A 25,824-nucleotide genomic window follows, 5' to 3' on the forward strand; every position below is an offset into this window, starting at 1 on the left:
TCTCGACGATTGGCTCCTTACAGCCCCCACAAAGCATTAACTGGTGGAGAACACGCTTTACCTTCTTTGTCTCTTTGATCAGCTGGGGATGTTACCTTCTTTGTCTCTTTGATCAGCTGGGGATAACAGTGAATCTAACCAAGTCTTCCTTGACCCCATCTCAACAAATGGAATTCATAGGTACGCAGCTGGACACCACCTCAGAGATTGCAGCTCTTCTTCGCTGATGTGTGCTTCTTATTCACTCTCACATTCAACCACTTCTGGAGCAAACTTGTCCTCCAGCATCTCTCTTTTCAGGGCTTTGGGTTCCATGGCAGCTGCCATTTAGCTGGTGCCGCTGGCCAGGTACTACATGAAAGTGCTACAGTGGACCCTGGTTGTCCACCCTGTCTCATCCCTTGTCAGTCCCCATTCATCTCTCTAGTTTGTCAGAGGCACTTATCTTGGTAGATGAATTCCCCGGATCTTCTAGCGAGCAGACCTCTTGCTCTACTTGTTCCGACAGCCACAGTGATGGAAGTTTTTCTCCTAGGGTGGGGGGTACTTTCAGGGAAAGACTGTCCAAGGAATGCGGTCCCAATCAGAGACCAAGCTGCACATAAACATTCTAGAGATGAGAGCAGTCTGTCTATCATTGTAAAGTTTTCAGGATTGCCTCCCTCTGGGGACGATTGTTCACACAGACAAACATGATTGTTGTGTGGTACATAAACAAGAAAGGGGGCACATGTTCTTATCTGCTTTGTCGTGAGGCCATGAGGTTTTGGGAGTGGGGCGATGTCCTAGAGGCGCTTTCTCATTGCAGTACGTATTCCTGGAGCTTCCAACGTGCTGACTGACAAGATGAGCAGGACTCTTTTGACCCCGCACGAGTGGTCCCTGAATCCTTCAGTCGCAGAACAGATCTCCCGTCGGTGGCGTCAACCGATCTGTGATTTGTTTGTTTCCCCTCTCAGTCACAAATGCTACAGTTACTTCGCTCTGATCCCCCAGAGGGGGATTCCTCCAGGGACGCACTGACTAACGATTGGCCTCCAGGTCTCCTTTATGCCTTTCCACCATTACTCCTAATTCCCAGGGTTCTTGAGAAAGCAAGATGCCCCAGGACGCAGTTAATCCTCATTGCCCCCTTTTGGCCTCGGCAGGTGTGGTTCCCCCTCCTACGGTTTCATCAGAAGCACCCCCCCTTGGGTGCTCGATCTGGTGCTGGATCTGATCTCCCATCCATCACTCCCGAATCTGCAGACCCTCCATCTGACAGCTTTGTTTGTCCACTTCCCGTAATTATTGCTAAGTCCAGGCTAGCATCCCCTGTGAGAGACATTATCCTTGCTTTTCAGAAGTGTTCCACTAAGAAAGTTTACAGAAGTAAGTGGAAGAGATTTTCCATCTGGGTTAGAGGTAGGAACCTTGATCCATTCTCGGCTCCTATTCTGGACATGCTCCTTTTCTTGGCTTCTCTTTTTAAGGAGGTCGCTAGTATCTCTATGATCAAAGTCCAATTGGCAGAAAGTTCTAACTTTAATCTCAATAACGACCCTACCTTTTCTTCTCGGCTCTGCAAAGCCTTCTTGAAAGGTGTGTTTTTGTTGTGCCCTCCAGTCAGAGACCATTCTCCACTGTGGGATCTTACTCTGGTGCTGCAGTCTCTAACTAAACCCCCTTTTGAGACTGCTACATCCTGCGATCTTGAGTTTTTCTTGGAAGACTGCCTTTTTAGTGGCTATAAGCTCAGCAAAGAGAGTATCAGAATTGCAGACTCTTAAATTAAACCTCCTTACTTAATATTTCAAAAAGATGGAGTGGCTTTGAAACCCAACTCCTCCTTTATGCCCAGAGTAACCACTGAAGCGAATCTCAGTCAGTCAATCCAACTTCTAGTGTTCTTCCCTAATTATGCTAATAAAGGAGAATACATCTTACGTACACTAGATGTTCATCATCAGCTTTGTTTCTATTTGCACAGAACTAAACCCTTTCGACTTTCAGACCAATTGTTTGTGGCCTTTTCATTTAACAGGAAGGGCCAAGTGGTATCAAAAATTACTATCTCCCGTTGGAGTTCTCATTGTATTTCTTTCATTTATTCCTCATGTGGTTCTCCTTTGCCTGGACCAGTTAGGGCTCATTCTACCAGGTCAGTGGCCACTTTAACTGCCTTTGTAGCCCCTTAGTCTTTGGATATTTGTGCAGCAGCAACTTGGTCCTCTCCTCACACCATTCTCTCTCATTGCAAACTTGAATTAGTTTCTATAGGAAGGGCTTCCTTTGGCTCCACTGTTCTTCAACGTGTCCTTCCTTGAGGCCACCCAGGAATTTTGGGTAGCTGGGGACTCTGACCAACACGTGATGAATGGTGACTAGGAAAACATCAGATTAATAGTTATGTACTCACCATAACTTGGTATCTGTTATTCATAGTCACCATTCATCACGGTCCCACCCTCCAGCCCCTTTCCTGAGGGATTGACAGGATTTTGGTGGACATTTGTCAGTGGCAAGTTTCTTCTGTCTGTCTTCTTTCTCCAGGGCAAATTCGATCTGAGGGGTTAGATGGCAGCAAAGCATTATGGGAGGCATGGAGCTTGAGTTAAGCTGTTGTCTAAGTGTGCCAGCTTGGATCCCATGTCGGCTGCTAGACCCATATGTGATGAATGGTGACTACGGATAACACAGATACCAAGTTATGGTGAGTACATAACTATTATTCTTTCCTACCTCCCTCCTGCACATTCCTGCCCTGCTTTCCCTTTGTTCTTCCCCCTGCTTGCTCCCCATTTCACCACGGTCTTATCTTCCCCATTTCTTTTCTTTAATGTATTATTGCGAGAGTTACAAAGACATGCATCTGGAGTGTTTCTCCCTGGGCCTTCACTGAAAATTGGCTTTGTTCCAAGTCAGACTTTCCCAGTAAACAAATGTTTAAAAAAAAAAAAAGAGAGAGAGATGGTGAGCTTCATGCACCAACACACAACAACGGTAATGCAAAAGTACTTAAAAGTATTGCATACAGCTGTATTCGACCCCAGTACCATCTGGCCTCAAAAAGGAATGTATCACTACATTAACTGCATTAATATGTACTGCCACAGAGTCAGTTAAGTAGCAGGTGTATTCCAGAAACTCTCTACTAGCTGTCAGACTTTGTTCTTCCTCGTGTTTGCTCCCCATTTCACCATTTTCCTATCTACCCCAGTTTAAATCCTTTAATCTAGTAAAAAAATAGAATCACACACAGCACACCCAAGTAGCAGAAAAAGCAATGGATCCCTTCACTTTTTGGGCTCCATGTCTGTGAGGATGCGTGCATCGCACACTGATGCACAGCGACTGTGAGCAGCGGCAAAATGCAGCAACACATCTCGTGTAAACAATTCATGTCATTGCATTATCACTACTAATGTAAAGTATTTTAAAGTATTAGATACACCTATATTCAAACCCAGTACCATCTGGGCCAAAATAGGAATGCATCATTGCCTTAACACGTGCTGCCACAGAGTCAGTTAAGCAGCAGGTATATTTCATAGACTCAGTACTGACTGCCAGACTTTGATTGTGACTCACATTTGCACACTCCTTACCTCTGTGCAAACATGTGCATCTCGTATGCGTATGCATGCAAATCCGCTACTCGCCATGCTATGGAAATGTTTACAGTATATTATGCTGTATTGTTGCTGTTTACTGTCCATGTCCTGTGTATGACATGGATTTACATGTGTACACATTACAAACTGAGGGCCCTGTCTAACCATATGTCACATATTTACAGTACATCCATCTGTAGCCAGCCCCCCTAAGCACCGCAACCCTGGTGTCTCAGTACTTTGTCCACACATGTATATCAACCACAGTACAAAATGCAATATCAAATGTTGTGTGCTATGGAATGCACATCTGGTAACATGTAGAACTACAACTATTGACCCATATGCCTAAAAACACTTATCTACAAGGCTAGGGAAGGAATCATCATGGACCATATCCACAGGGACATAGGTGACCTTCAACACATTTGACTGTACCCATTTTGTTTTTGTCAAGGGTAGATCTTGCTTATTGAATCTTGTGGACTTCTTAGACACTGACCCCACAGATCTGGTTGAGGGATAACAGGACATACTGCTTGTGTTGACTTATCCAAGGCCCTTTATACTGTACCCCATTAATGTGTCATAGTGAAGAGTTCCAGTGTGGGAATTGAGCCAAACAGTAGTACAGGGATAGGCAACTGGCTGACTGACACAACACACACACACTCAAAGTTGGGGACTGCACCTCCAACAGTAGCTAATTGCCATTAAAATGCCACAAGGATCTGTACTGGGTCCTTAGCTGTTTGCAAACTACTTCCCTGAAGTGCAGGCCATTATAGATGGCATGTGTTTACCAAGTTTGCAAATGACTGGTAACTGGATGCACTAATATAGAGTCCCCCAATGATGGTAACATATTATGGAAGGAGCTGCCACACACACATGCATGATTGTTGCCAAACTCACGGACTGGACCTTAAAGCATACAATAGCTCATTGACGCCCCCTTTGGCAGTAAAGTACCCCTACTAATTATGATATACATAGCATACCTCTAAGCTCAACACAGTGTTCTGAGACTTGGGAACACATGTTGATAGCAGTCAACACTTTCATCACCGTGTGTCCATAGTGGTGACACACACATTGTACATTGCGCACATCATAAGAATCGACATCACATCCAAGACCAGCGTGGTCATACCTCTGCAGTACTCTACCCTTATCAGACCACTAGCTGAGTACAATGCTCTCTTCTGTCTGTACCTCACCAGACACCTGTGAAAATTGGAGAAAACACAGGGTTGTGCCTGGGAGACACTAGGGACTTCAATCATGACATACATGGAAAGACTGAAAGACCTGTCAGTGTACTCACTGTCATGCAGGCTGCTGAGAGGTGACCTATGCCTGCCCTACAGAGCAGTGTCAGACCGTGCCTTACTGGAAATGCTGCTCATCTGTAGATCAAATGAGCCATGAATAACTTGCCCCAAGGTTCTCAACCTAGCCTGTGACATAAGCAGAACATGCTGGGGAGAAAGAAATATCCCCCAATGACTCTCACTCCTCTGTAAGAAGCTCCCACAGCATGTGAGTCAGTGCTCCTCAATGACCCTGTCCAAGCACAACCTTGACTACTGGTTGGGTGATTGTAAAGTCACTTCTGGGGTGGGACCTATGTCCCTCAAGGACAGGGCCAGTTGGTGCTGCTCACGAAATCACTCTGCTAACACTGACCATCCAGCTATGCTGAATAAAAGTACTTGTGCTTTTACAGATACAGACTTCTAAACACCGTACAGCCATTTGGCTAGTAGCCTCCTATTTACATATGAAGCTTAATCTATGCGGGTCTCCCACATGCCCTGCTCATGTCATCTACTATAAGTTCATCTGCAGTCTTGTAAAAGTCAGACTTGTGCTGTGGTGCTTGCATATAACGTACTGTGTTCTGTAGTCTTTGAACTTAGGCAGGGGTTCATTTTTCAATGCAGTCAACTGTGTGTGTGTGTGTGTGTGTGTGTGTGTGTGTGTGTGTGTGTGTGTGTGTGTGTGTGTGTGTGTGTGTGTGTGTGTGTGTTTCTCTGTCTAGCCAGAAGGGCAGAATGTGTATTTATTTATTTATTTTACATTTGTTAATTGGGTTAGTCTGGCTGAGCTTTTGGCTCATTTTCAGCAGAGACCCGGGGAGAAAACTCCTCAGGACTAGAAAACAATTTATTAAATTTTAGTAACATAGTGGTGACAATCAGCTGTAGGATCTTACAAGCAGAGACCTGGATAGAAAAAAGCTCCTCAGACAATTCAATTATACAGAGTATTAACAATTGGCAGACAAGTATATGAGTTGTTACAAACAATTACCACTCCAGTCCCATGGATTGACAGTATTTTGATGCTTGCTGTTGCCTACACATCCATTTCATGCAGGCCTCCCAATGTCTTCTCTCCAACATGCACTGCTGATGTCATTAAGTTGACCTGCAGCCATGTAAAAGTCAGACTTGTGCCATGGTGCTTACTTAAAGTACTGAGTTCTGTAGTCTGTGTCCTGGGATAGGTAGGGGTTCTATTCTCATTGCAGTTGTGTGTGTGAGCATGCGAGAGCTGTTGCTTGACATTACAGAGAGCATTTTACACCAGCATGTGGGACACTTATGTTCTCCTCAACAGACTGCTGATGTCATCAGCTATAAATGGTAGTCTCAGATGCTCCAAGTCGGACTTGAGCTGTGGAACTGGCGTAAAGTACTGTGTTCTGTAGTCTGTGTACTTAGGTGGGGTGGTTCTATTCTCACTGCAGTCAGGTGTGTGTGTGTGTGTGTGTGTGTGTGTGTGTGTGTGTGTGTACGTGTACGTGCATCTGCTTGACAATAGAGAGAGCATTTTACAACAGTATGTGGGACATTGTTTTACCATCTTCCTGTCAATCTGCTGATTTGCAAATTTGCAGTATACACATCAGGGCAGGGTCAAAGATCCTGTACTCCAGGCCCAAGTCACCTCATCCTCTCCAATACATATTTCAGGAACAGGGCTTTCAGTATATCCACGTACATGATGGCATGGTTTGTAGGACCTGTATATACTTGGTGTGAAACCCTAGTGGTCTGTCCAGCTGCTGCAGGTGTCTGGTGAGATAAATGCAAAAGGAACCATTATACTGTATTAGTGTTCAAAACAGGTTTGAGCACAGTGCTGTTGTATTCTCCTCAGATCTGGATACATTGGCCAGACTTCTGAGGTGCACAACGTAGCCTTTCCATGCCATGGTGGACAGTTGGTCAAAGTTCATATTTGTATCTACATACGTTCCAAAATCTTGCACCACTAGTCTTAGCATAGGGAGAGTGTTGTCAATGGTGTATTTACCAGGAAATTCCACTTTGCATAAGGCATAAATCCTGACACATTTTATTAGTAAACCATGTGGCTTTAGCACCAATCATTTGCGCATGTATTAATCCCTCTTGTACTATATTCACATCATTGGTGGACTCAGTGATTGCAACAAATATGCATGAATCAGCAAACTTGGTAAGCTACAGGTAGCATTTTGTAGCCTGGACTGTTGAGAAATAGATTCAAAACAGTATAGGGCCCAGTAGAGGTCCTTGAGGTACACCAGTGGTGACAGCTGCAATGGTAGAGGTTGATTCACCAATTTTCACAGTATGTGGTCTGTCATTGAAGACATAGGTTACCCATCTAGTGACGCAAGTGTTAACCCCCAGCTGCTAGAGTTTGTCAATGTTACCTGAGTAGGGGGTTTGTGTCCAAACCCTAAGACAGATCAAGATAGGCAGTATGTAACTGTGTTACCTTCATGCAGGCCTATAACACAGAAACAATGGGCTGTGATAACCTCTCAGATCACTTATAGCGTAACTCAGAACATACACCTGCCTGACAAGGTGTTATACACACTTCACCACACTCTCCAGATAGACTATGTTCCCGTAGAAAGGTGTACATCAACACACATCCATCTACATGGGCTGCACTTGACACATGCATGTATAGACACATCCTGACTCTCTGATCTGTGAGGTAGACTAACATGTCGTCATGGACCTTCTATAAATGGACACCAGTAATATCTCAGTTGTGTGCAACAGACATGTGAGTTTTTGATGCTACAACTTTGTCAGATGTCCTCAAAGAGCATCATCCTATGGAAGTTGAAAAGGCCAAGGCAGTCAAAAGAAGTCCACACTGAGGTATTCATTCTACAATTACAGATGTGGCCATCAACACCTATATCAACAAGTGGATAGAACAGTGGATCACATATGTGGCATCTAAATATGTGGAAATGTGTGAAGTGACTTGTATCTCGTGTCCAGTGATCAAATGTGTACATCGGGGCTGTCTGCTAGGCCCTTTCCTGTCCATGATTGAAATCACAGACGTCAAGAATGACATACAAATCCTGTGTCCCAGCAGCTGTCTGGAGGACTACAGATTGTTGACAGTCATTGATTCTAACTGTGCTATTGGTGTAATACAGACAGTATCAACACACATCAAAGATTGCTGCCACAGCCATGACAGCACATGAGATGAAAAAAAACATGGGGATTTGTTTCATTATGCAAACAAATGCACAAACCAAGGATCATGTAGACATCACACCCTATCAGCAGACCAGTTGTTATGTGGGCTGGGGTATATGGTATGTGCAATGTCCACTAGCATGTGTCCACGGTGGTGAGTACTCTCTTGGATGTAACACAGCTACTGAGTATGTACAGGTCATCAGCATGACAGACCATAATACCTTCATAGTTCACAGCCTTCACCACACTCATACCTGAGTACAATGCGCCCTTCCTCATGTCCCTCCATGCACATCTTCCAGTGATGTGTAACTGAAATGTACCGCCTTTGTCACTGTGAGTTGTAACACATTTATTTGTGCATACCTAAGTATTAGGTTTGTTGCTTACACATTACTGGCATGGAACCCCTATCAGAGTGTAATACCACATGTAAGTGTGATATCTGTTTCGGTGATGCACTCATGACATATATAGCTGTTTAATGACATTGGTTGCATAGTTTACATTCATGACAGTGTGGATTGTACCGTATACATCTCTGCCATGCATACCAGTCAAATAATCTATAGTGATCATAATGTCAAGTGTGTCTCCTCACACCTCCTGCATATGTTAGTGTCAGGAGAGTGTGCATGATTACACTCATAGTTTGCTGATGTGCCCAAATAGTTGTACAAGTGTGATGGTGCAGAACAATATATGTTCATTCAGAAACACATGTGTTGTGTCAGAGACATGAGTATTATTGTTGGTGTTATCTGATATTGTCCATGATTGTGTATGATAGTTTTACTGCTGGCCGTGAGCCTGTATCTGTGTCCTACTTGTTGGAAGCCTCTGCTGGCAGTACAGGCATACTCAGTCAAATCAGTTTGCACAGCTTCACAATATGCACCCAACCGTAATTGTCTTTAACATCCATGATACATGTCCTCTCCATTGTTCATGTATGTATGCTTATATCACACAGACATCCTTCACTGTTTTGTCACCTTGTGTCTCATTCACATCATGTACATTTGTCACTCTGCAGTCCATACTGTGCTATGTGGAGATGTGATTAGTGTTCCTACTGTAGCTGTCTTCCTTTTACATTTTCTCATGTGTGGTACATTACAATGTTTCGCCTGTTCTCCTTCCTGGTGTTCATCCCTAAACATCATCTGTGTACATGTACACTGTCCTGTCCCTGCAACGTAATACATTAATATATGAAAAACCCTGGTGGTCCTTGTGGCATTCTGGGCAATCCCACTAAACCAGTATGCTGCAGTGTACACATACACTGTCCTGTCCTATCCCCGTAACATAATGCATTGATATATGAAAAATACTGGTGGTCCTTGTGGCATTCCACAGAATCCCACCAGCCCGGTGGGAGGTTGGCATAATGGTTAAGCTGTTTATCTTATAAACACAAGGTGGAGGGTTTGATTCTCACATGGGGTAATTGGCTAGGCTTAAAATGGCCCACAAGAGCAGTTGGCCTAGTACTAATCTGTGAACCCAGTATGTTGCAATGTACACATACACTGACGTGTCCTAATACACTGTCCTGTCTCTACAGCATAATGCATTAATATATGAAAATCCTAGTGGTCCTTGGGGCATTCTGTGCAATCCTGCTAGCCCAGTTTGCTATGCTGTAACTCATTTTGCTATCCATGTTGCTTTGCACGGTTTCCTGATTGCCATGAAACCCTGCTTGCTTCCATTTGAAAGTTAGCCATGTCATAAATATTCATTAAGCACTGCTGCTCACCACGTAAACACATAAACTCTATGTAGGATTTGCACAAAGTCTACATGGAGTTTATTGAATCCCAGGGGTAGTATTTCTAAGAAAGAAAATGTGTGATGTGCCCTACAGCTGTGTAAATTCTTGAGCTGTGAACTGTCATGAAATGCAGTGTTAGTCCTGTGTTTTAGTAGTATATCTGTATGTTTTAGTAACATGGCTGCCATTGGTTTGAAAATTAAAACCAACCACTTTTCCTTGGTATTATCTTGGCTGTTGAACAACTTGATTGTATGTACTACTGTGTCTGCATCACTACCAGATTAGATGTGCAGAAACACACAACCGAATATGAAGCTGTAATGTAAACTCAAGTTTTAAAAGTACATGCTTTGCAACAAGCTAGATTACGTTACTGCAGTCACCATAAAAAAGTAGCTAACCTAAACATTATACAAAGTGGAAAGAAAGTATTCTTCACATATACCCAGAATGACACATATTGTAAAACATTTCATGCCACACACTGTATTATAAATTCATTACTTGAAATGTCATGGTTTGAAAAATTCATCAGTTACAGCAAGAACACCAGTCCTTTTATTTAATTAAACTTTGGCCAATATATGGCAAATGTGCATGTGTGTGCATGCGTGTTTTAACTATGAATATATTCACATTTCTTCTGTATTACCTAATTTCTTACTAGAGTATTTGGATGCAGACAAAACTGGCATATTAACGTAAGTTTTTGCATCTTAGCATTTGTATCCTTTGCGTGCACAGCTACCTATGTAGCATGATCTAAACTTAAAGAACCTATAACGCCAGTTAAATTTCTTAAAACACCTCTAGCACCATTTGGTCTGTCTACAGTCCTGCAGAGGCTTGATTGAATTTTTTGCTATTTTGCTTTCTTCATAAGTTATCAAGTCTAAGTCATTATAAACACAACTCAGTGAAACAAGGTGAATAATTTGTTTTTCTCCTTGTAAAAGAAATTCTGCCATAGCCATTGTGGGGTCCGGCCCCCACATCTCCCCTTAACTTCTATATACATGCTCAAAGTCATGAAGCCTAGGAGAAGAGGAGAAATAAAGGCCCAGTGCAGCTTACTACTTTAATGAATTGTGAGTGAAATAAATTCAGATTGATTATTTATTTGAATGTGTTAACTGATCACAAATGCCCAGCTTCAGTCTCCGCCTGAAAAAGGCACATAAAAAGATAAACTATGTCCTTCGTAGATTCTTGGCTATTAAACAGCTTGATTTTCCAACCCTGGAAGGTATAAAACAGTAATGCTACAGGGTTTGTCAAATAAAGTAAGAATTCAGCATCCAAACACAGTAGGATAGTATACAATATTTACAATAACATGTATGGTGCAAATGATTGGAAGAATTCCACAGAGCATTAGGTAAACAAAGTGAGGAAAATCAGTTGTTTGAAAGGAGATGATAGTGTGAATTAAATTATTTGTCCAGACAGAATTAATTTCCATTTTGTTTGAAGTTTAGGATGAGTTTTTAGTTGTGTCCAGAATATGGAGTAAGAAGTATCTTTAAGAAGGGAGGGGAAAGATTTCAAATATGTGGGGCCTTATATGGAGAAGAAATGATCTGTTGAATTCATCTTGGACTTGGGGATTTGCAACAATGGACCTAAGTCGCTAAGGCTTCTGAGATTATAGGATGGAGATGATCTTGTAAGTTTAGAGGATAAGGGAGTGAGTGTCTGATCATTTAGAAGCTCAAACAGTTGTGAGACAAGCAGCATGTCAACTCTTTGCTTTATTAGAAACCATTTTGCATTTTTCCATAGTTTAAGTGGTGTTTATTGGACAGAGGGTGATAAATCACTAGATTTTATTGAGATTGACTGGATGGCTGTGGTTTGTCTTCTGAATGCAACGGCTACTGGAGGGAGATGATATTCTAGTTGTGAGAACTGCTGCAGTAGCCTTTAAGCTGCATGGTTTGTGTCCAAAGCAATACATGTGTAAAGTATTAACTGCAGTGATGATAGTCTGGGGTCTATCCTCTAAAGTGAGGCAGCACTTGGCATGACTGAAAAGATCTGGAGACACAGTTGTCAGGATTGTGGGTAATAGAGAGTGGCTTCAGTAGCCTGCAAATGCTGTCATAGCTGGGTAAGTCCTGCCAGTCCTAATCCTGAGGGTGATGAAAATGGAGCTACTAATTCAGATATACCGTAACTGTGAATATGTATTTTTCATCTTTGCAAGTACCTGCAGCTAAGGTGATTGGGTAAAATTGTCACCAGCAAAATTAGTATTATATGATAACCTGACAGTTTTATACTTCCTGCAATTGACAGAGTTGTGCCGCACATCCTCCCTAATATTCACTCCCTGGGAATACAACTTTGGAATGAGAATAACTAAGTTTTGGTCATGTAGGAATTCATTCCCATCCCTGTAGAGCAGTGGAGCTTGTCCTGTCATGAAAGCTTATTTTTCTGCATAGTATTTATTTATTAAATCAGTAGAATCTAGAACAGAAGCTGCTGTTAAAGTGATAATTAGCGGGACATATAAAATACTGCATGATAACTGTAGGAATCAATCAGAGGAGCTTAGAAAGGATTGGGAAAGAGAGCTTGAATAAGCAATTCACAAAGAAACAATGGGATGATATATGTATGGCTCCCAAGTATGCAACACAGTCTAGAAGATTTAGGATATTTGGAAGTGTTTGCATAGGTATTTTATACCCCAAGCAGACTCCAAACATTTTGTCCTCAGGTAGATTGCAAATGTTGGAAGCGTGATGAGGAAGAAAAAAGTAATTGAGAACATAATTTTTGGAAGTGTAATGAATTGGCAGACTAAAAATTCCCTGCAGAATACTCTGTTATAAATACTGGGTGAGTAAATAGTGAAATAAAGAAATTATTTTTTGAGTTCTTACACAGACTTGGAATTGCCTAGACATAGAAAGGCCTTGATGAGTTTAATTCTGGTGACTGCCAAAAATACAATTACTAGAAAATGGAAATCAAAGTCTAAACCAACCATACTAGAAGTAGTGAATATAGTCACAGAGATAAAACAACTGGAAGTAGGATCTTTAGAAAAGGGTAGGAGCAAATTACATAGAAAAAAATGGGACTTGTGGGAACAATACATGCAGAATAATGTTTTGGAGGAGGAATGAGGTTAAGGAAAGGCAGGAATTGAATGAGCTGTATAGAAGATAATATGTGATGTATAATGTTTGCAAATGAAAATGTCAATATGGTTTGTTTTCATTTATATACATGTACGATGGCTTATATCATAAGGGATAATTAAGTAAGGATGTTTCTTGTTTAACTCATTCCCTCCAGTACAGCTCTTTTGACTGTGTACCATTAACTCCCAGTGGGTGTGGCTTGAGCCTTTGGAAAAAAATGAAGTTATCAAATATGAAGTCGAAACAAATATATTCATATCTCTGGAATTAGAAAACCATAAATAAATTCTTCAGTATAAGTTAATCTTTGCATCCGTGGCATTCATTCAGTTTGATGTTTTAAACTGGATTTTATAAGCTAAAAATGGCAGTGAATATTAATTTTGTAATGTATAAACAGCTTATGATATCTCAGTGACTATTCAAGCAAGACACATACTGCCACAAGGATTTTCTTCATCTAGTGAGCTTTCATATGAGGCTCTGCAGTTCTTTTTATCTTATCTGAATGTTGAGATATTTAGAGAAATGGGAAATTATTATAATATAAATAATATATACATAATATTCAATATCTCTTTAGATGCATTTGACAGAGTGCAAATATCACTATAATTGTGTTTGCCATCATGTATGCTTTAAGATAAAATTTTCTGATACTTTGTATTTAGCATGGTTTTAGAATTATTATTGCAAATATGAGCAAGCAGTATTTGATGACTAGAGGCATCATCAGTAAGAGTTAACTGCAGAAATGCCTGGAGGCGCACTCAGCTGTAATAAGTAAATAAATAAATAAATCCTTCTGCCATTTTGTTCCCTGGATGTTAGGTTCTATTTTGAGATGTCAAAATGCAGATATTTTGCAGCTCTGTGTTTTGGTTTTGAGAATATAGTTTTTCATAGAGCTGTGAACGCTTAAATGTTGCATCTCCTGCAGAAAGTTGTTTTTTAGGATTTCAAGTTCCTAGATGTAAGAAGACCACTAAAATGCGAAGTATTAGTGTTAGCCTGCTAAAATATCTTGTGAATTTATTAATATTTTTAACTATAACGTATATTTGTATTTATTCAGAAACATAATTAAAAGTGTTTTCTTTTGCCAGCTCCAGTGGTCTAGAGGGATAGAGCCCTGGCAATGGCCTGGATGTCAAGTGATCGATTAGTGGATTGAGCATTTGATGGAACTGGCAGGTGAGGTTGTGTGTGTCCATCCTGCAAGGGAGGAAAACAGTTTAGACCCATCTAAAGCCACAGTCATTTGGAGAAGAGGGCAGCACTTCAAGAGACAGTCCAGGGAGGTCAGCATAGGGCCATCTAAGCCTCATTAACGGTAGTCCTCACCATGAGTGAATGGAAGAATGCACACACATGTTGGAAAGAGCATTGTGATCTCCATGGTGGTGCAGATTGTTCCCTCCTCCTGCCTAGGGAAGGTGCCTGTATGATTTCCTTGACCAGCTGTTGCCCTCTCTGGGGAACACTTCAGATGGGAGAAGATGTGGACATGGTTTATAGAGGGAGGCTTGAGGACAGCAGACACAATTGGAAAAAAGCACACAGAAATAAAAAGTGCTTTCTTTTGTTTGACTGTAATTAAAAATTTTATAAGTAGTGTATGCCTTTACCACTACCGAAATCTAGATGGCTAATAATCATCTAGGTCTAAACCTAAACAAAACTAAATTGTTATTATTTACCCCCAAAAAAACCTCTCTGTCAACAAGACAGATTTCACTATTCATTCTCAAACCAACACTACTATAGAGGTTGTCTCCCACACTAAATTGCTAGGCATCATCCTCAACGAAAACCTGACATTCGACATCCACAGTATTATCACAAAAACAAACTATAAGCTAGGCATCCTGTATCGACAAAAATGCTCTTAACTGCACTACTAAGCATACTCTCACCTTAACCTTTCTCTTACCTTTACTCCTCTGTGGTGCTCCTCTCCTCACCAATATCCACTCCACCCTAAAAACCAAACTCGAGTAATGTTATACAACAAGGTAGCTAAATTTGCAACCAACACAATATACTCTTCCCATCATTGCATTGCCGTAAAATCACTTAACTAGATCGAACTTCCACTTCATCTAACCTACCTACAGCTAATCACAGGTCACAAAAGTATTTAAAAGCCCTCAGACTGCCCAGCCATTTTTTCTGTCTTAACCCACTACCACCCAAATAGGGCACTTGGATCTGAAAATCAACTTCTTCTCCAAGTAGACAAACCTAAACTCCCTGCCAGCAACATGCTTTATTTGTTCTCTATGGCAATCTTTAGGACTCTCTCCCATTAGCTATCACAACCTCCAGTAATATCTCTTCCTTCAGAAAATCATTGCAGCAACAACTCTCCACCCTGTGGCAATGCACATGTCTCATTTCTCATTCATCCATAACCTGACCGCCTATACTTTGTTCACACCTTAATTTACATCCTTACCTCTTAAAACTTTGTTTTTCACTACTCAAAACAAATAATTTGACTTTTGGTCTACTATTCACATTTGTCCTTCTGTCTGTCTACACCTTCTCTCCTCTCTGCTGCCTATAAACACCGTGAGAATACTGCTAAGATATTGTTTTCTTTAGTATATTACCTTTACTGGATAATAATTTTAATCACTTGACTAGTTTGTAACTTTTACCTTCATAAATCTGTACATATCGTGTGCACACTTTCAAATATTGGCAAATTGGCACAAGAGCAGGCTTCAAGGACACTAAATAACACTGTTTATTGCAAATACTTGTAAGTTATTTAGTGTCCTTGAAGGCCTGCTCTTGTCTCAGTTTGCCAGTTTTTTGTTTTTTGGACACTTTCAAATATTGTATATTGTCTGTTTTGTGAATATTGCTTGCATCTCCTAATTGTTTTATACTTTATGTACTGTTTTATATTTTATGTCCTGTTGTATTGTGGGCTTTTCTCCCTGAGTATCCACTGAAAATGGGTTATTTTGGCCCAGTGGACTTTCCCGGTAAACAAATGCAAATAAATAAATGAATGAATAGTGTAACTGTTACTGTAATTCCCTTTTAGAAGCAAAAATGAATACATGAAATGTATGCCATTCCAGCAGCATAGAAGGATAAAGCCCTGATTACAGCCAAGCCAACCCAGGCTTCATTAGCGGCTCTGGTGACTGATGAAGCAGCAGGAAGTGATGGGCAGTTCTGTGGGCATTCCATGTGATGATCCCTGGTGGAGGCTAGGACTGTCACAATTAGGGCGAGTGATCCGAAGAGGAGAAAGTGTAGTGGGCATGGCTGAGCTGCGGCTGTGGTGGGGAGATAAACCACACATCCCCATTGCCTGCCCACCCCACGGACACAACCATATATGCCATGTTGGGATGGGAGAGTAATGACATAGACCATTAAATGTAAAATTACCCCCCCAGCTGAATGGTGATAGCTACACCCCAGGACACCCTTAAAATTCTGTGCAGACCTCAGTTGTATCTGAGCAAGTCTGAGGGAACAAGAGATGCTGGTAAACCTGGTGATGAATGTGAAGCAGTGGATAGAAAGGCTTGTAGGATGATGTAGGGGAACAAATGTACTCCAGGAAATGAATGAATGAAGTGCAACTTTCAAACATTAGAATTTGAAGGGCTAGAGCCTGATGCAACTAATTTTTCTATACTACTAAAGTGAGAGGTTGTCCCTGTTATTCTCCCCTGGGTTTATGTACTGTTCATTGCTCATTCATACATAATTAACCTGTTCACTGAGAATTGCTCAAACAATGTAGGTGAGTTGTAAACATACGTATATCATTAGATATGTGACAGCTTCTTGGTCAGTGGCTTCCCTCAAAGGCATGCTGGCCTTTGTTTTACAGTCAACATATGGATACAGTCTTGTCTTCTTGGTTATTTATTGTTAGTTATTAATTTTAATGGTCAAGACCTGGAGATAAGTGTGTCATATCTCCTTTTATGGACATATGGGCATTCCTTCCTTGAAATCTGTATTGGTAGAATAGCAGAAGAAGGGGACAGTCCGACAGGGAAGGCTGCCTTGAAAGCTTCACCAGCAGCCAATGTATGTTTGCTAGAAGGTCTGCCTGCTGAACAAGAACTGTTCTAAGATTTGCTGTTACAGCACATACCTGTGTTGTCCACATTTCTGATATCTCATGTAAGTCTGCTGATGTGTGAGTGTTTGGGCTAGCTTAGGTTTTACTGTGCTTTATGAAGAGGAGATTAGAAGTGATGTTAAATGAAAAGAGTGAAGTGAAATTAAAATAAGAGAAACCTGATAAAAATATTTACAGTATGTGCAAACGGGCATGAAATTAAATAATACTTTTATTATTTCAGTAGCTTATAAGGTGCTGTGGCATTGGATTGGCATTCATACAAGATATCTCTGTCTTTGTCTGGCAATTAGTGCAGAGCATTGAGACTATGAGCTATTAATGTACTGCTTGCTGTCGTCCAAGTTTGATTCCCTCAGCCTCTGTTTGCCTATTGTGTAACACTGTGCAAGTCACTTAAATAAGACAGTGATCTAGAACAATTTGGAAATTGGGCTAGGCTCCTCAATGGCCTCCTAGACTACATATCTACCAACTACCAATGAAACTGTATCATTTTTAGTGGTTGAAGCTTATCAATAAAATATTTGTTAAACAGAAACAAATAGTTTCTGTATGCAGAGTAAATATTCACTGTTCTCATTTTAATGTATGTTTATACAGGTAGAATTGGAAGAATGTCGACTAAGACTAAAAGAGGAACAGAGAGCAAGAGCAAAGGCAGATGAACGGATAATGGAGGTATAGTAGCTTAATGCTTATAAGACTAATAATATGTAATAATTTACTAATTAATTCTTTCCACGGTATGTTTATTGCCACCCTGCCATTCAGGATTCTGTTTGAAATTTTATTTATTTATTTTTTGCTTTGAAGGGTGTTTTCAGTTGGTAGCATCAGTAAGACTCAGTTTTTAGAAACTAAGCATTCATGGCTTACTTCTGGCCTTCATTTTGGGACTGAATGATAGAGTACTTTGGTTGATAGCCATGAACTGTGTCATGACTTCGGCTGAGAAACTAGGGTACACTGGTTTGTCATACACAGATCACTTCTTCCTTGCCATTGCCCTACATATAACAGGTCCTGATAAGAACAGATGGCTTCTCTTGGACTGTGTAGTCATAACAGTTGGGTATTGCCTAAAGTATACTTCCCTCCCTAGCCAGAACCCAAAATGCTTAGTCTCCTCCTACTGACACAAGCCATTTCCCCAGAATGCTTTGAATTTTCTAAGGATCTTAACAATTCAGAAAGAAAAGAAAAACTTCACTACCATTTCAAGGATGGTAAAGCAGCATGCTGCCCTTAAGATCTTTCATGTCCACCTTAAATCAACCCTTATTCTATTCTGACAAGCTACAGAATGCACCCTACAGCCCAGGAATGTTATACCACTTACCTAAATGAACTAGTCACTTAGCAGAAATCCAGATGATATATTCTTGGGAGACTTGAACTTTCCAGCCATAGACTGTGAAACATATACCACCACTATTGTGTAAACCTAGAGATTCCTGGACTTTGTCAATACAAATGTCATGGAACAACTAGTCAGAGTACCCACCGTGGGAAATAACATCATAGACCTTGTCCTCACTAATATGTGTGACTCATGCTCCATCTCTAGAGTAGCATCCTCACTCATCAGATCTGACCATAAAGCTGTCTCCCTCAAATCAAAGATAAAGGCAGAGCCATATGTGGACCTAGGTACTTCTGAAAATTTCAAGAGTAACTTCCTAATTCTGAATGATTTCCAGACTAGAATACCTGAGGCCTTGCACAGGAAATTTTCTGCAAGAATTTTGTTATGGGAGGTAGTGAAGGGAAGACATAAAGGAATCTAGGAGGCCACTGATGGACCACAGCATCCCTGTGTGTCTATCCATTCTGAGGGATTAGGGCAAAGTAGCTATTGTACTTGGTGTTGGTTAGGGATGCAAAGAGATCACATCAAGATTTGCCTCTGCAACAAAATAAATCATGTGCACTACTGATGAGTTATGAGACCACGTGTGAGACATTACGACACATCAGCTAAGACTGTCTACTTAAAGACCGGTCTGCCCTAGAATTACATTACTGTCAGAAAACACTGTGTAGACATTGTCTGTTGTCACACTGTCTTGGCCTATTGGCAGAGGAGCTAGGACTAGGTTTCCTCTTGGTTGATGATGTGCAGTACCACAGAAATGTCTGTATGGATAGAAATCACATTCTGCAGACAGAAGTCCTGAAGAGCCTGCAACACTAGGAGTACTGACTTCATCTTCAGGACATTGACATGGAGATGGGCCTGTAGTTGAGACAAGGTTCCTTGGATTGTTTTTCCCTTGAAATGCCCCCATACACACACTCCCTAAAAAGGAGGCATCAGTGTTGACCATGGTCATCAGAAGGGGTAGAATGGAAGGTCTTCTGACTGTAATCAAGAGCAAATACATGTAAAAGTCTAGATGGTGTCTGCAAACCAGTGAGAGACGCACACATTTCTTGATAGGATGTAGAGACTGTGAACATTGCACCCTCATGAAAACTAGGTATTGGGAACCAGAGTGATTGTGGCAGTCATTGGACCCTGGACTTGAAAAATCAGTGATGCAGGAGGGGAAAACATTTGCTTGAGCATTGAGATAGTGGACCTTAGTGATGTGAGTCAGTCATTTGAACATTTTGCAATTCTCAGTCTTGTGTTCAGATGGCATCCTATCAACTTGAGAGAGTTTGAGAGGGCTCCAGCTGAGATTTTGAAAGATTAATGGAAATGACCAAGGACAGACACAGGATATGGTGATATTCCTGTCATCTTACTATATAATAGTCTAATATTATTGTTTTTCATGTGAGTGTATACTCTTGGGGGGTGGGTCTGAAAATGGCTAATTACAATCAATGGCCTGCACTGGTAAACAAATCTAAATAAAGAACCTGAAAAGCACAAGCCTATGTCAAGTGCAGACTGCAGTAACATGGAGGGTGTGCAGAGACACAGGTAATTTATAAGGTAGCTGGAATAAAAATTGCCTACAAGTGAAACAGTCTTGTCCTGGTCAAGGACATGATTTTCTCATGTGCATATTTTCTAGTCTTTAACAGAAAGAATATGCTTAGCTGCCAAAAAGATGTGTGGCAGAATATGGTTTTGACAAAAAAAAGTCACTGTAGGTTCTGATTCTGGGTATGAAAAGAGAAATTTGTGGGACTGAGGAGCCTTATGTAATTTATCAGACATTTTAGAGAGACGAGGTTGACTGTCAGACAAATTGCTGACTGCTAAGAAAGCATCCTGTAAAGCTGACAAGACAGGAGGAATATCTGCAGATTGAGGAAAATACACCTGTAGTAAGTCATAATATCTTTGCTGTGATTCTGAGGTTTTCTTTTTGCTCCCACTTAAACATCTCTTTTATTCTCTAAGATTCTTGAAAAATGCATGCACTCACAGCTTCTCAGCTACCTCCTCCAGCACAACCTCCTCACTCCCACTCAGCATGGTTTTTGTCCTAACCATAGCACAACCACTGTCCTCTTATCCTTCACACATATCATTGCTAAGGCCCTAGTTAACAGCAAACTCATATATTGTCTCTTTCTTGACCTTTCCAAGGCCTTTGACACAATCTCCCATCCCCTTCTGCTATCTAAACTTGCAAATCTAAATCTGTCTTCTTCCTCCCTTGCCTGGTTTGCCAATTACTTATCCTGCAGGCAGCAATCTGTCAAATGACTTTCTTCCATTTCTCCATTTATACCCTTCCCTACTGGAGTACCACAAGGTTCCATACTAGGTCCCCTCCAGTTCAATGTCTACCAATGATCTCTATACATCTTGTAAAAAAAATCCTCCCTCATCCTATATGCTGATAATTCAACCCTCATCTCCACCTCTGACAATATCTCTGAACTCCACACTCTAACTCAACTTGCATTTCTATCCACAGAACAGTGACTGTCCAATAATCTAGTTATCCTCAACCCCAAAAAGACCAAACTCTTACTCTTTCTTCCCCGATTTCTCACTTACCACAAATCCACCTTTGCTATCACATCCTGTAACAAGACTGTAATCCAACCTGAAGCTCACACAAAACTCCTTGGAGTCATCATTGATGATGAACTCAAATTCAGTCTTCACATGCTCCAATGCATAAAAAAGACACCAGAAACTTGATGTACTGTATCGCAATAAAAGATTTCTTACCACAAATGCCAGACTCTCCCTTGCACAAGCCCTACTCCTCCCCTCCCTACTGTATGCTGCCCCAGTGCTCACTAACATTCAAACCACAACCTTTAACAAACCTACCATAAGATAGCTAGGTTTATCACTAACTATCCATACAATTCACATCACTGTCTTGCTCTAAACTCACTCCAGTGGCTTGAATTCCCCCAACTACTTCTACTATCTCAACTTCAGATGTTACACTTTATTCTTTATAAGCCTTCATCCTGTCCTGCTCTCTCTTCCTTCGTCTCTATCTATACCCCACCTCGGACTCTCCGTACCTCTACTCAACAACTACTGCACATCTACCAACCCAAAAAAAAACTGCAGGCAAACTCTTATATAAACACTCAATTACCCAAGCTTGGAACAAACTTCCAATAGATATATGTTCTACCATCCACCCATCACACTTTAAAGAAAAAATAAAACTTCATTTACTTAACTTTAAAATTTGCCTTTGTCAAGCCCCAACTTAAGCTCCCCTCCATTATACCTCACTTACTCCCTCCCCTTTCTTGTAAGTACTCCATTATCTTGGATTTGTACTAAAGTTACTAAATCAATACTGTTGGACACAACTCTTCTTGTATATATGTAAATATGTTATTTTTCTATAACGTGCATGCATTTCTATTCTATTTTTTTAACTTTATTGTATAACAAATTTCTGTTTCACTTTGTGATTCTAAAGTTTGAACTTCTGTAATTTGTTTACGTATGGAGCTTTTCTCCTCAGGTCTCCACTGAAAATGGGCCACAAGCCCAGCTGGACCAACCCAGTTAACAAATGTCAATAAATAAATAAATAAATATTCTGACTGTAGTATCAGAAAAAGATAACAATCATGAGGAAAATGTGAGGAAACATTTTCTTCAGAATCTGATTCCACTTCATGTGGCATTGGTACTTCAGAATCACAATTCAAATCTAATTTCCATCTCTCAGACTGAGAATCAGAATCTGAGACAGAGGAAAATCTTTTTCTTTAAAATTATGTAGAGAGTCAACATTTAAAGATTGAAATGCTTGAAATAAGCCCTTAGCAAAACCCAGCCGATCTTACCTGTCCATCCTGTGTTGAACAAGAAAAGAAAAATGCTCATCTGTTTTCTTTTTCTGGGAGCTCCCCCAGAAAAAGACCATATTGAGGATGTGTCCCTTCCCTAGGAATAAAGCTCTTTAAGGTGGCTTTCTAGTAGAGAATAATCTGCTCCCTACTCTGACACTCACAAGTGCAGATGTCCGTCTATTCCCATGTTGCAGTATTCACCATATGGGTTTACTCCTCTTGCTTCGCAAACGTTGCCAGTGCAGAAGCTTTCAGTCACTGTATAGTGCGTGGGATGTCTGACATGGCTCAAGGAACGTGGGTCATAAAAGTGACGTCTGCATGCACCAGACCTCAGAACTTCTCAGCCGCCAATCAAATGGTAGGTGTTCCTGTCTTCACGGCTGTCAGATTTGAGAAATCAGATAAGTGCCCCATTGGGGAATCTTTCAGTCCTTTTCTTTCATGTCATCTAGAAAGGGCAAGTGTAACTGTGGCTGTCAGATACCTCAGAAGGATGCCCACGATCATGGCCTCTTTTGTTTGGGACGGGTACACAGTCATCTGCACGCGTTTTACTTGTATTTAGAGAATCAAAGATTAAAACAAATAGCTTTAGGGATGGAGAGTTCCTCCGACGTACCTACTGAACCGCCAAAAAAGAAAACCAAGACTATACGGCCTACCACTTCAGCTGTGCCCCTTGTGTCTGACCCTCAGCCTGTGGCCAATGTCAGCCTGGTAGAGGAATCAGGCTCCGCCACCTCAGATATAGCAGGTACTTCCACGGAAGCCGCTCAATCTTGTGTGGAGGGCACGTCCATAGAGGCTTTACCAACATCGGTTTCAGATGCCAGGGGAGAACCAGTGCCTCCAGTTCATTACAGTCTCCAGAATCCAGGCCTTCCTCCCTTCAGATGCCCACCAGGCCTCTAAAAAAGAAGGAGAAAAGGAAGTATATCTCTACTCCTACTGAAAGCATGCTTGACTGGCAGGCTTTCAACCAAAGTCTGTTTAATGCCTTCATGGCCTTACGTCCTACCTCTGCAGGGATTGCTAACATCCCACCTCCCATTCTGAGTGCAAGGCCTCAAACCACAGACCAAACCATGAGGGAAGAGGAAGATCTCTCTGGTTGTTCATCTGAAGAATCACTTTCTTACACTTCCCAAATTTCTTCTCCCTTGGGGTATGGTTCCCCAGAGGAAGAATCTGTTGACCCTGACTCCCCAGCTGAGGATTTGACTTTTGGGGAAACAATCTCCAAGGTGAAAATGCATTTTAAGTGAGAATCCTCGGAAATGACTGAGGTCCAAAAAAGGTATTATGACCTCATTCAGATGGATTCCCCAAGCCCATCTGCTGTTTCCCCCAATTCTGCCTGCCTTCCTGGATGCCTTCTCCTCATCATCCTTAAATCCTGACTCACAACCACCTGCTCCATGCAGACCTGATAAACTTTATAAAATCCCTGAGACTGCAAAGTATCTCCTCAAGTGTCCACCAGTAGACTCTGCCACCATCTCCATTTCTACAGATAAGGCATCTAAACTTTTACCCACCACTATCCTGCCTGATGACAAAGACAGCAAAACCATAGAGCATCTGGGTAAGAAAATCTACACCTCTGTTACTCTGTCCTTCAGGGCTACTAACTACTAGACACACATGGCTAAATATGCCTCATCTCTTCTGGAGAAAGCCTCCAAGGAATTGACTGATACACCAGATTGTGCTGCCAAAGCTTCACTGTCTTCCCTTCTGGCTCTCACCTCCCAGGTTACCAGGCACTCAATAAAGTGCAGTTATGATGCTGCTGAATCCTCAGCAAGGTCAGCAGCATCAGCAGCTGCCTTAAGAAGGTACTCCTGGCTACGCCTCCACCCCCTTCCAGATGATTTCAGGGCAAAGCTGATTGATGCCCCCATAGACAGCACAGCTTTGGTACAAAAGTGACTGATTTGTTTGTCACTTCAGAAAAAGGGGAAAGAAATGCAAGATTTGGAACACCTGCTAGTCTCCCCTATTCCTAAATGTCAAAGAAACTACCCAGCTAAAACACAGTTCATTAGAAAACATTCTCACCCTGCTGCTCCCTCTAGGTCTAGAAAACCTACCAGAAAGCAACCTCCTTCAGCTAGAGCTACACCATCCTCTAGCCAAAGGCCACACTTTCAAGACAGGATAGGTAACATCTGACTACCTGCCAACCTTACAACCTCCACATCCTCCCTTTCTCACCTCTCTCTCACTGCCTTCCTGTCTGGACATCCATCACCTCAGACAAATGGGTCCTTCAGTCCTTCAAAATGGGTATTTCATGACCTGGCTTATGCCCCCAAAATGAAAAGGCATCCCACAACCTCCAAAACAATAACTACATCTCCTGCAGCCAGTGCTACAAACACTGCTGGCTCAAAGCACCATTGAACCAGTGCTCCTCGCAGCAAAAGGAAGAGGTTTGTACTCTAGGATTTTCCTGGTTCCAAGAAAAGACGGTCCTTGGCGACCAATTCTACATCTCTCATATCTCAACCTATTCCTAAAGGTTCCAACTTTCAGGATGTTGACCTTGCCAACCCTTTTTATCCCCCAGGGGTTTATGGCCACCTTAGGTATAAAGTATCCCCATAAAGCCCACTTTCAGGAAATACCTGAGGTTCTTGGTGGGCCCTTTTCACTTTCAGTTCTCTGCCTTGCCCTTTGGGCTTTCCACTGCACCCAGCGTTTTCACCAAATGTTTGACTCCAGTGATTGCCTTCTTCAGGACAAAGGAAATCCAGATAGTCCCTTATCTGAATGACCTGCTGATACAGGCAGGCAACAAGGAGACCCTCCTGCAACATATACGCCTTGTTGTTTCCCTCCTATATTCTCAGCAATTCCAGATAAATTACCCAAAATCCCACCTAGAACCTACTCAACACATTGTCTTCTTGGGGTGCAGAATTCGATCAGATGTCATGAAAGCCTGCCTTCCCCTCCAAAAGGTGGAAAACATGACAGAACACCTATTTCTGGTCCTTCAGTCACCAGAATTGATGGCATATCAGTACCTCAGGCTCCTGGGCTACATGGCAGCCACTATCCCCATGTTATCATTAGCAAGACTTCATATGAGAAAACTGCAGTGGTACCTTCGGTCAGACTGAAGCAATCACTCCCACCCCTTGGAGTACAGGGTTCCCCTCCTACTATGCCTTGAACTAGAAATCCAGTGGCGGCTGACACAAGTGACCCTCAATCCAGGTCTTCCCCTCCAACCACCCCTACCCACACAGAGCATGTACACAGATGCCTCAGACTTGGGCTGGGGAGCAACTCTGGGCCATCAAATAGTGCAGGGTCTGTGGCCAGAGCCACACAAACAAGAACAAATTAATGTTTGAGAGATGAGAGCAATTCTCCTGGCCCTTCAAGTCTTCCAACAATATCTTCA

At 41.6% G+C, this 25,824-nt stretch overlaps 1 protein-coding gene across 3 annotated transcripts in view; it reads left to right on the top strand.

Moving 5' to 3' along the window:
* CEP78 (centrosomal protein 78) overlaps window positions 1-25,824 on the top strand; it is a 1,514,071-nt gene that overhangs the window by 1,107,551 nt on the left and 380,696 nt on the right. For all 3 annotated transcript variants that reach the window (XM_044060872.1, XM_044060873.1, XM_044060875.1), the window contains one exon: window positions 17,766-17,843. In XM_044060872.1, the coding sequence (XP_043916807.1) occupies window positions 17,766-17,843 (78 nt within the window). The remainder of the gene's footprint in view (window positions 1-17,765; window positions 17,844-25,824) is intronic.

The sequence above is a fragment of the Protopterus annectens genome, chromosome 2.part0 (genome assembly GCF_019279795.1).
Source record: "Protopterus annectens isolate FY-2018-M chromosome 2.part0, PAN1.0, whole genome shotgun sequence".
In the NCBI taxonomy this organism is placed as follows: domain Eukaryota; kingdom Metazoa; phylum Chordata; order Ceratodontiformes; family Protopteridae; genus Protopterus; species Protopterus annectens.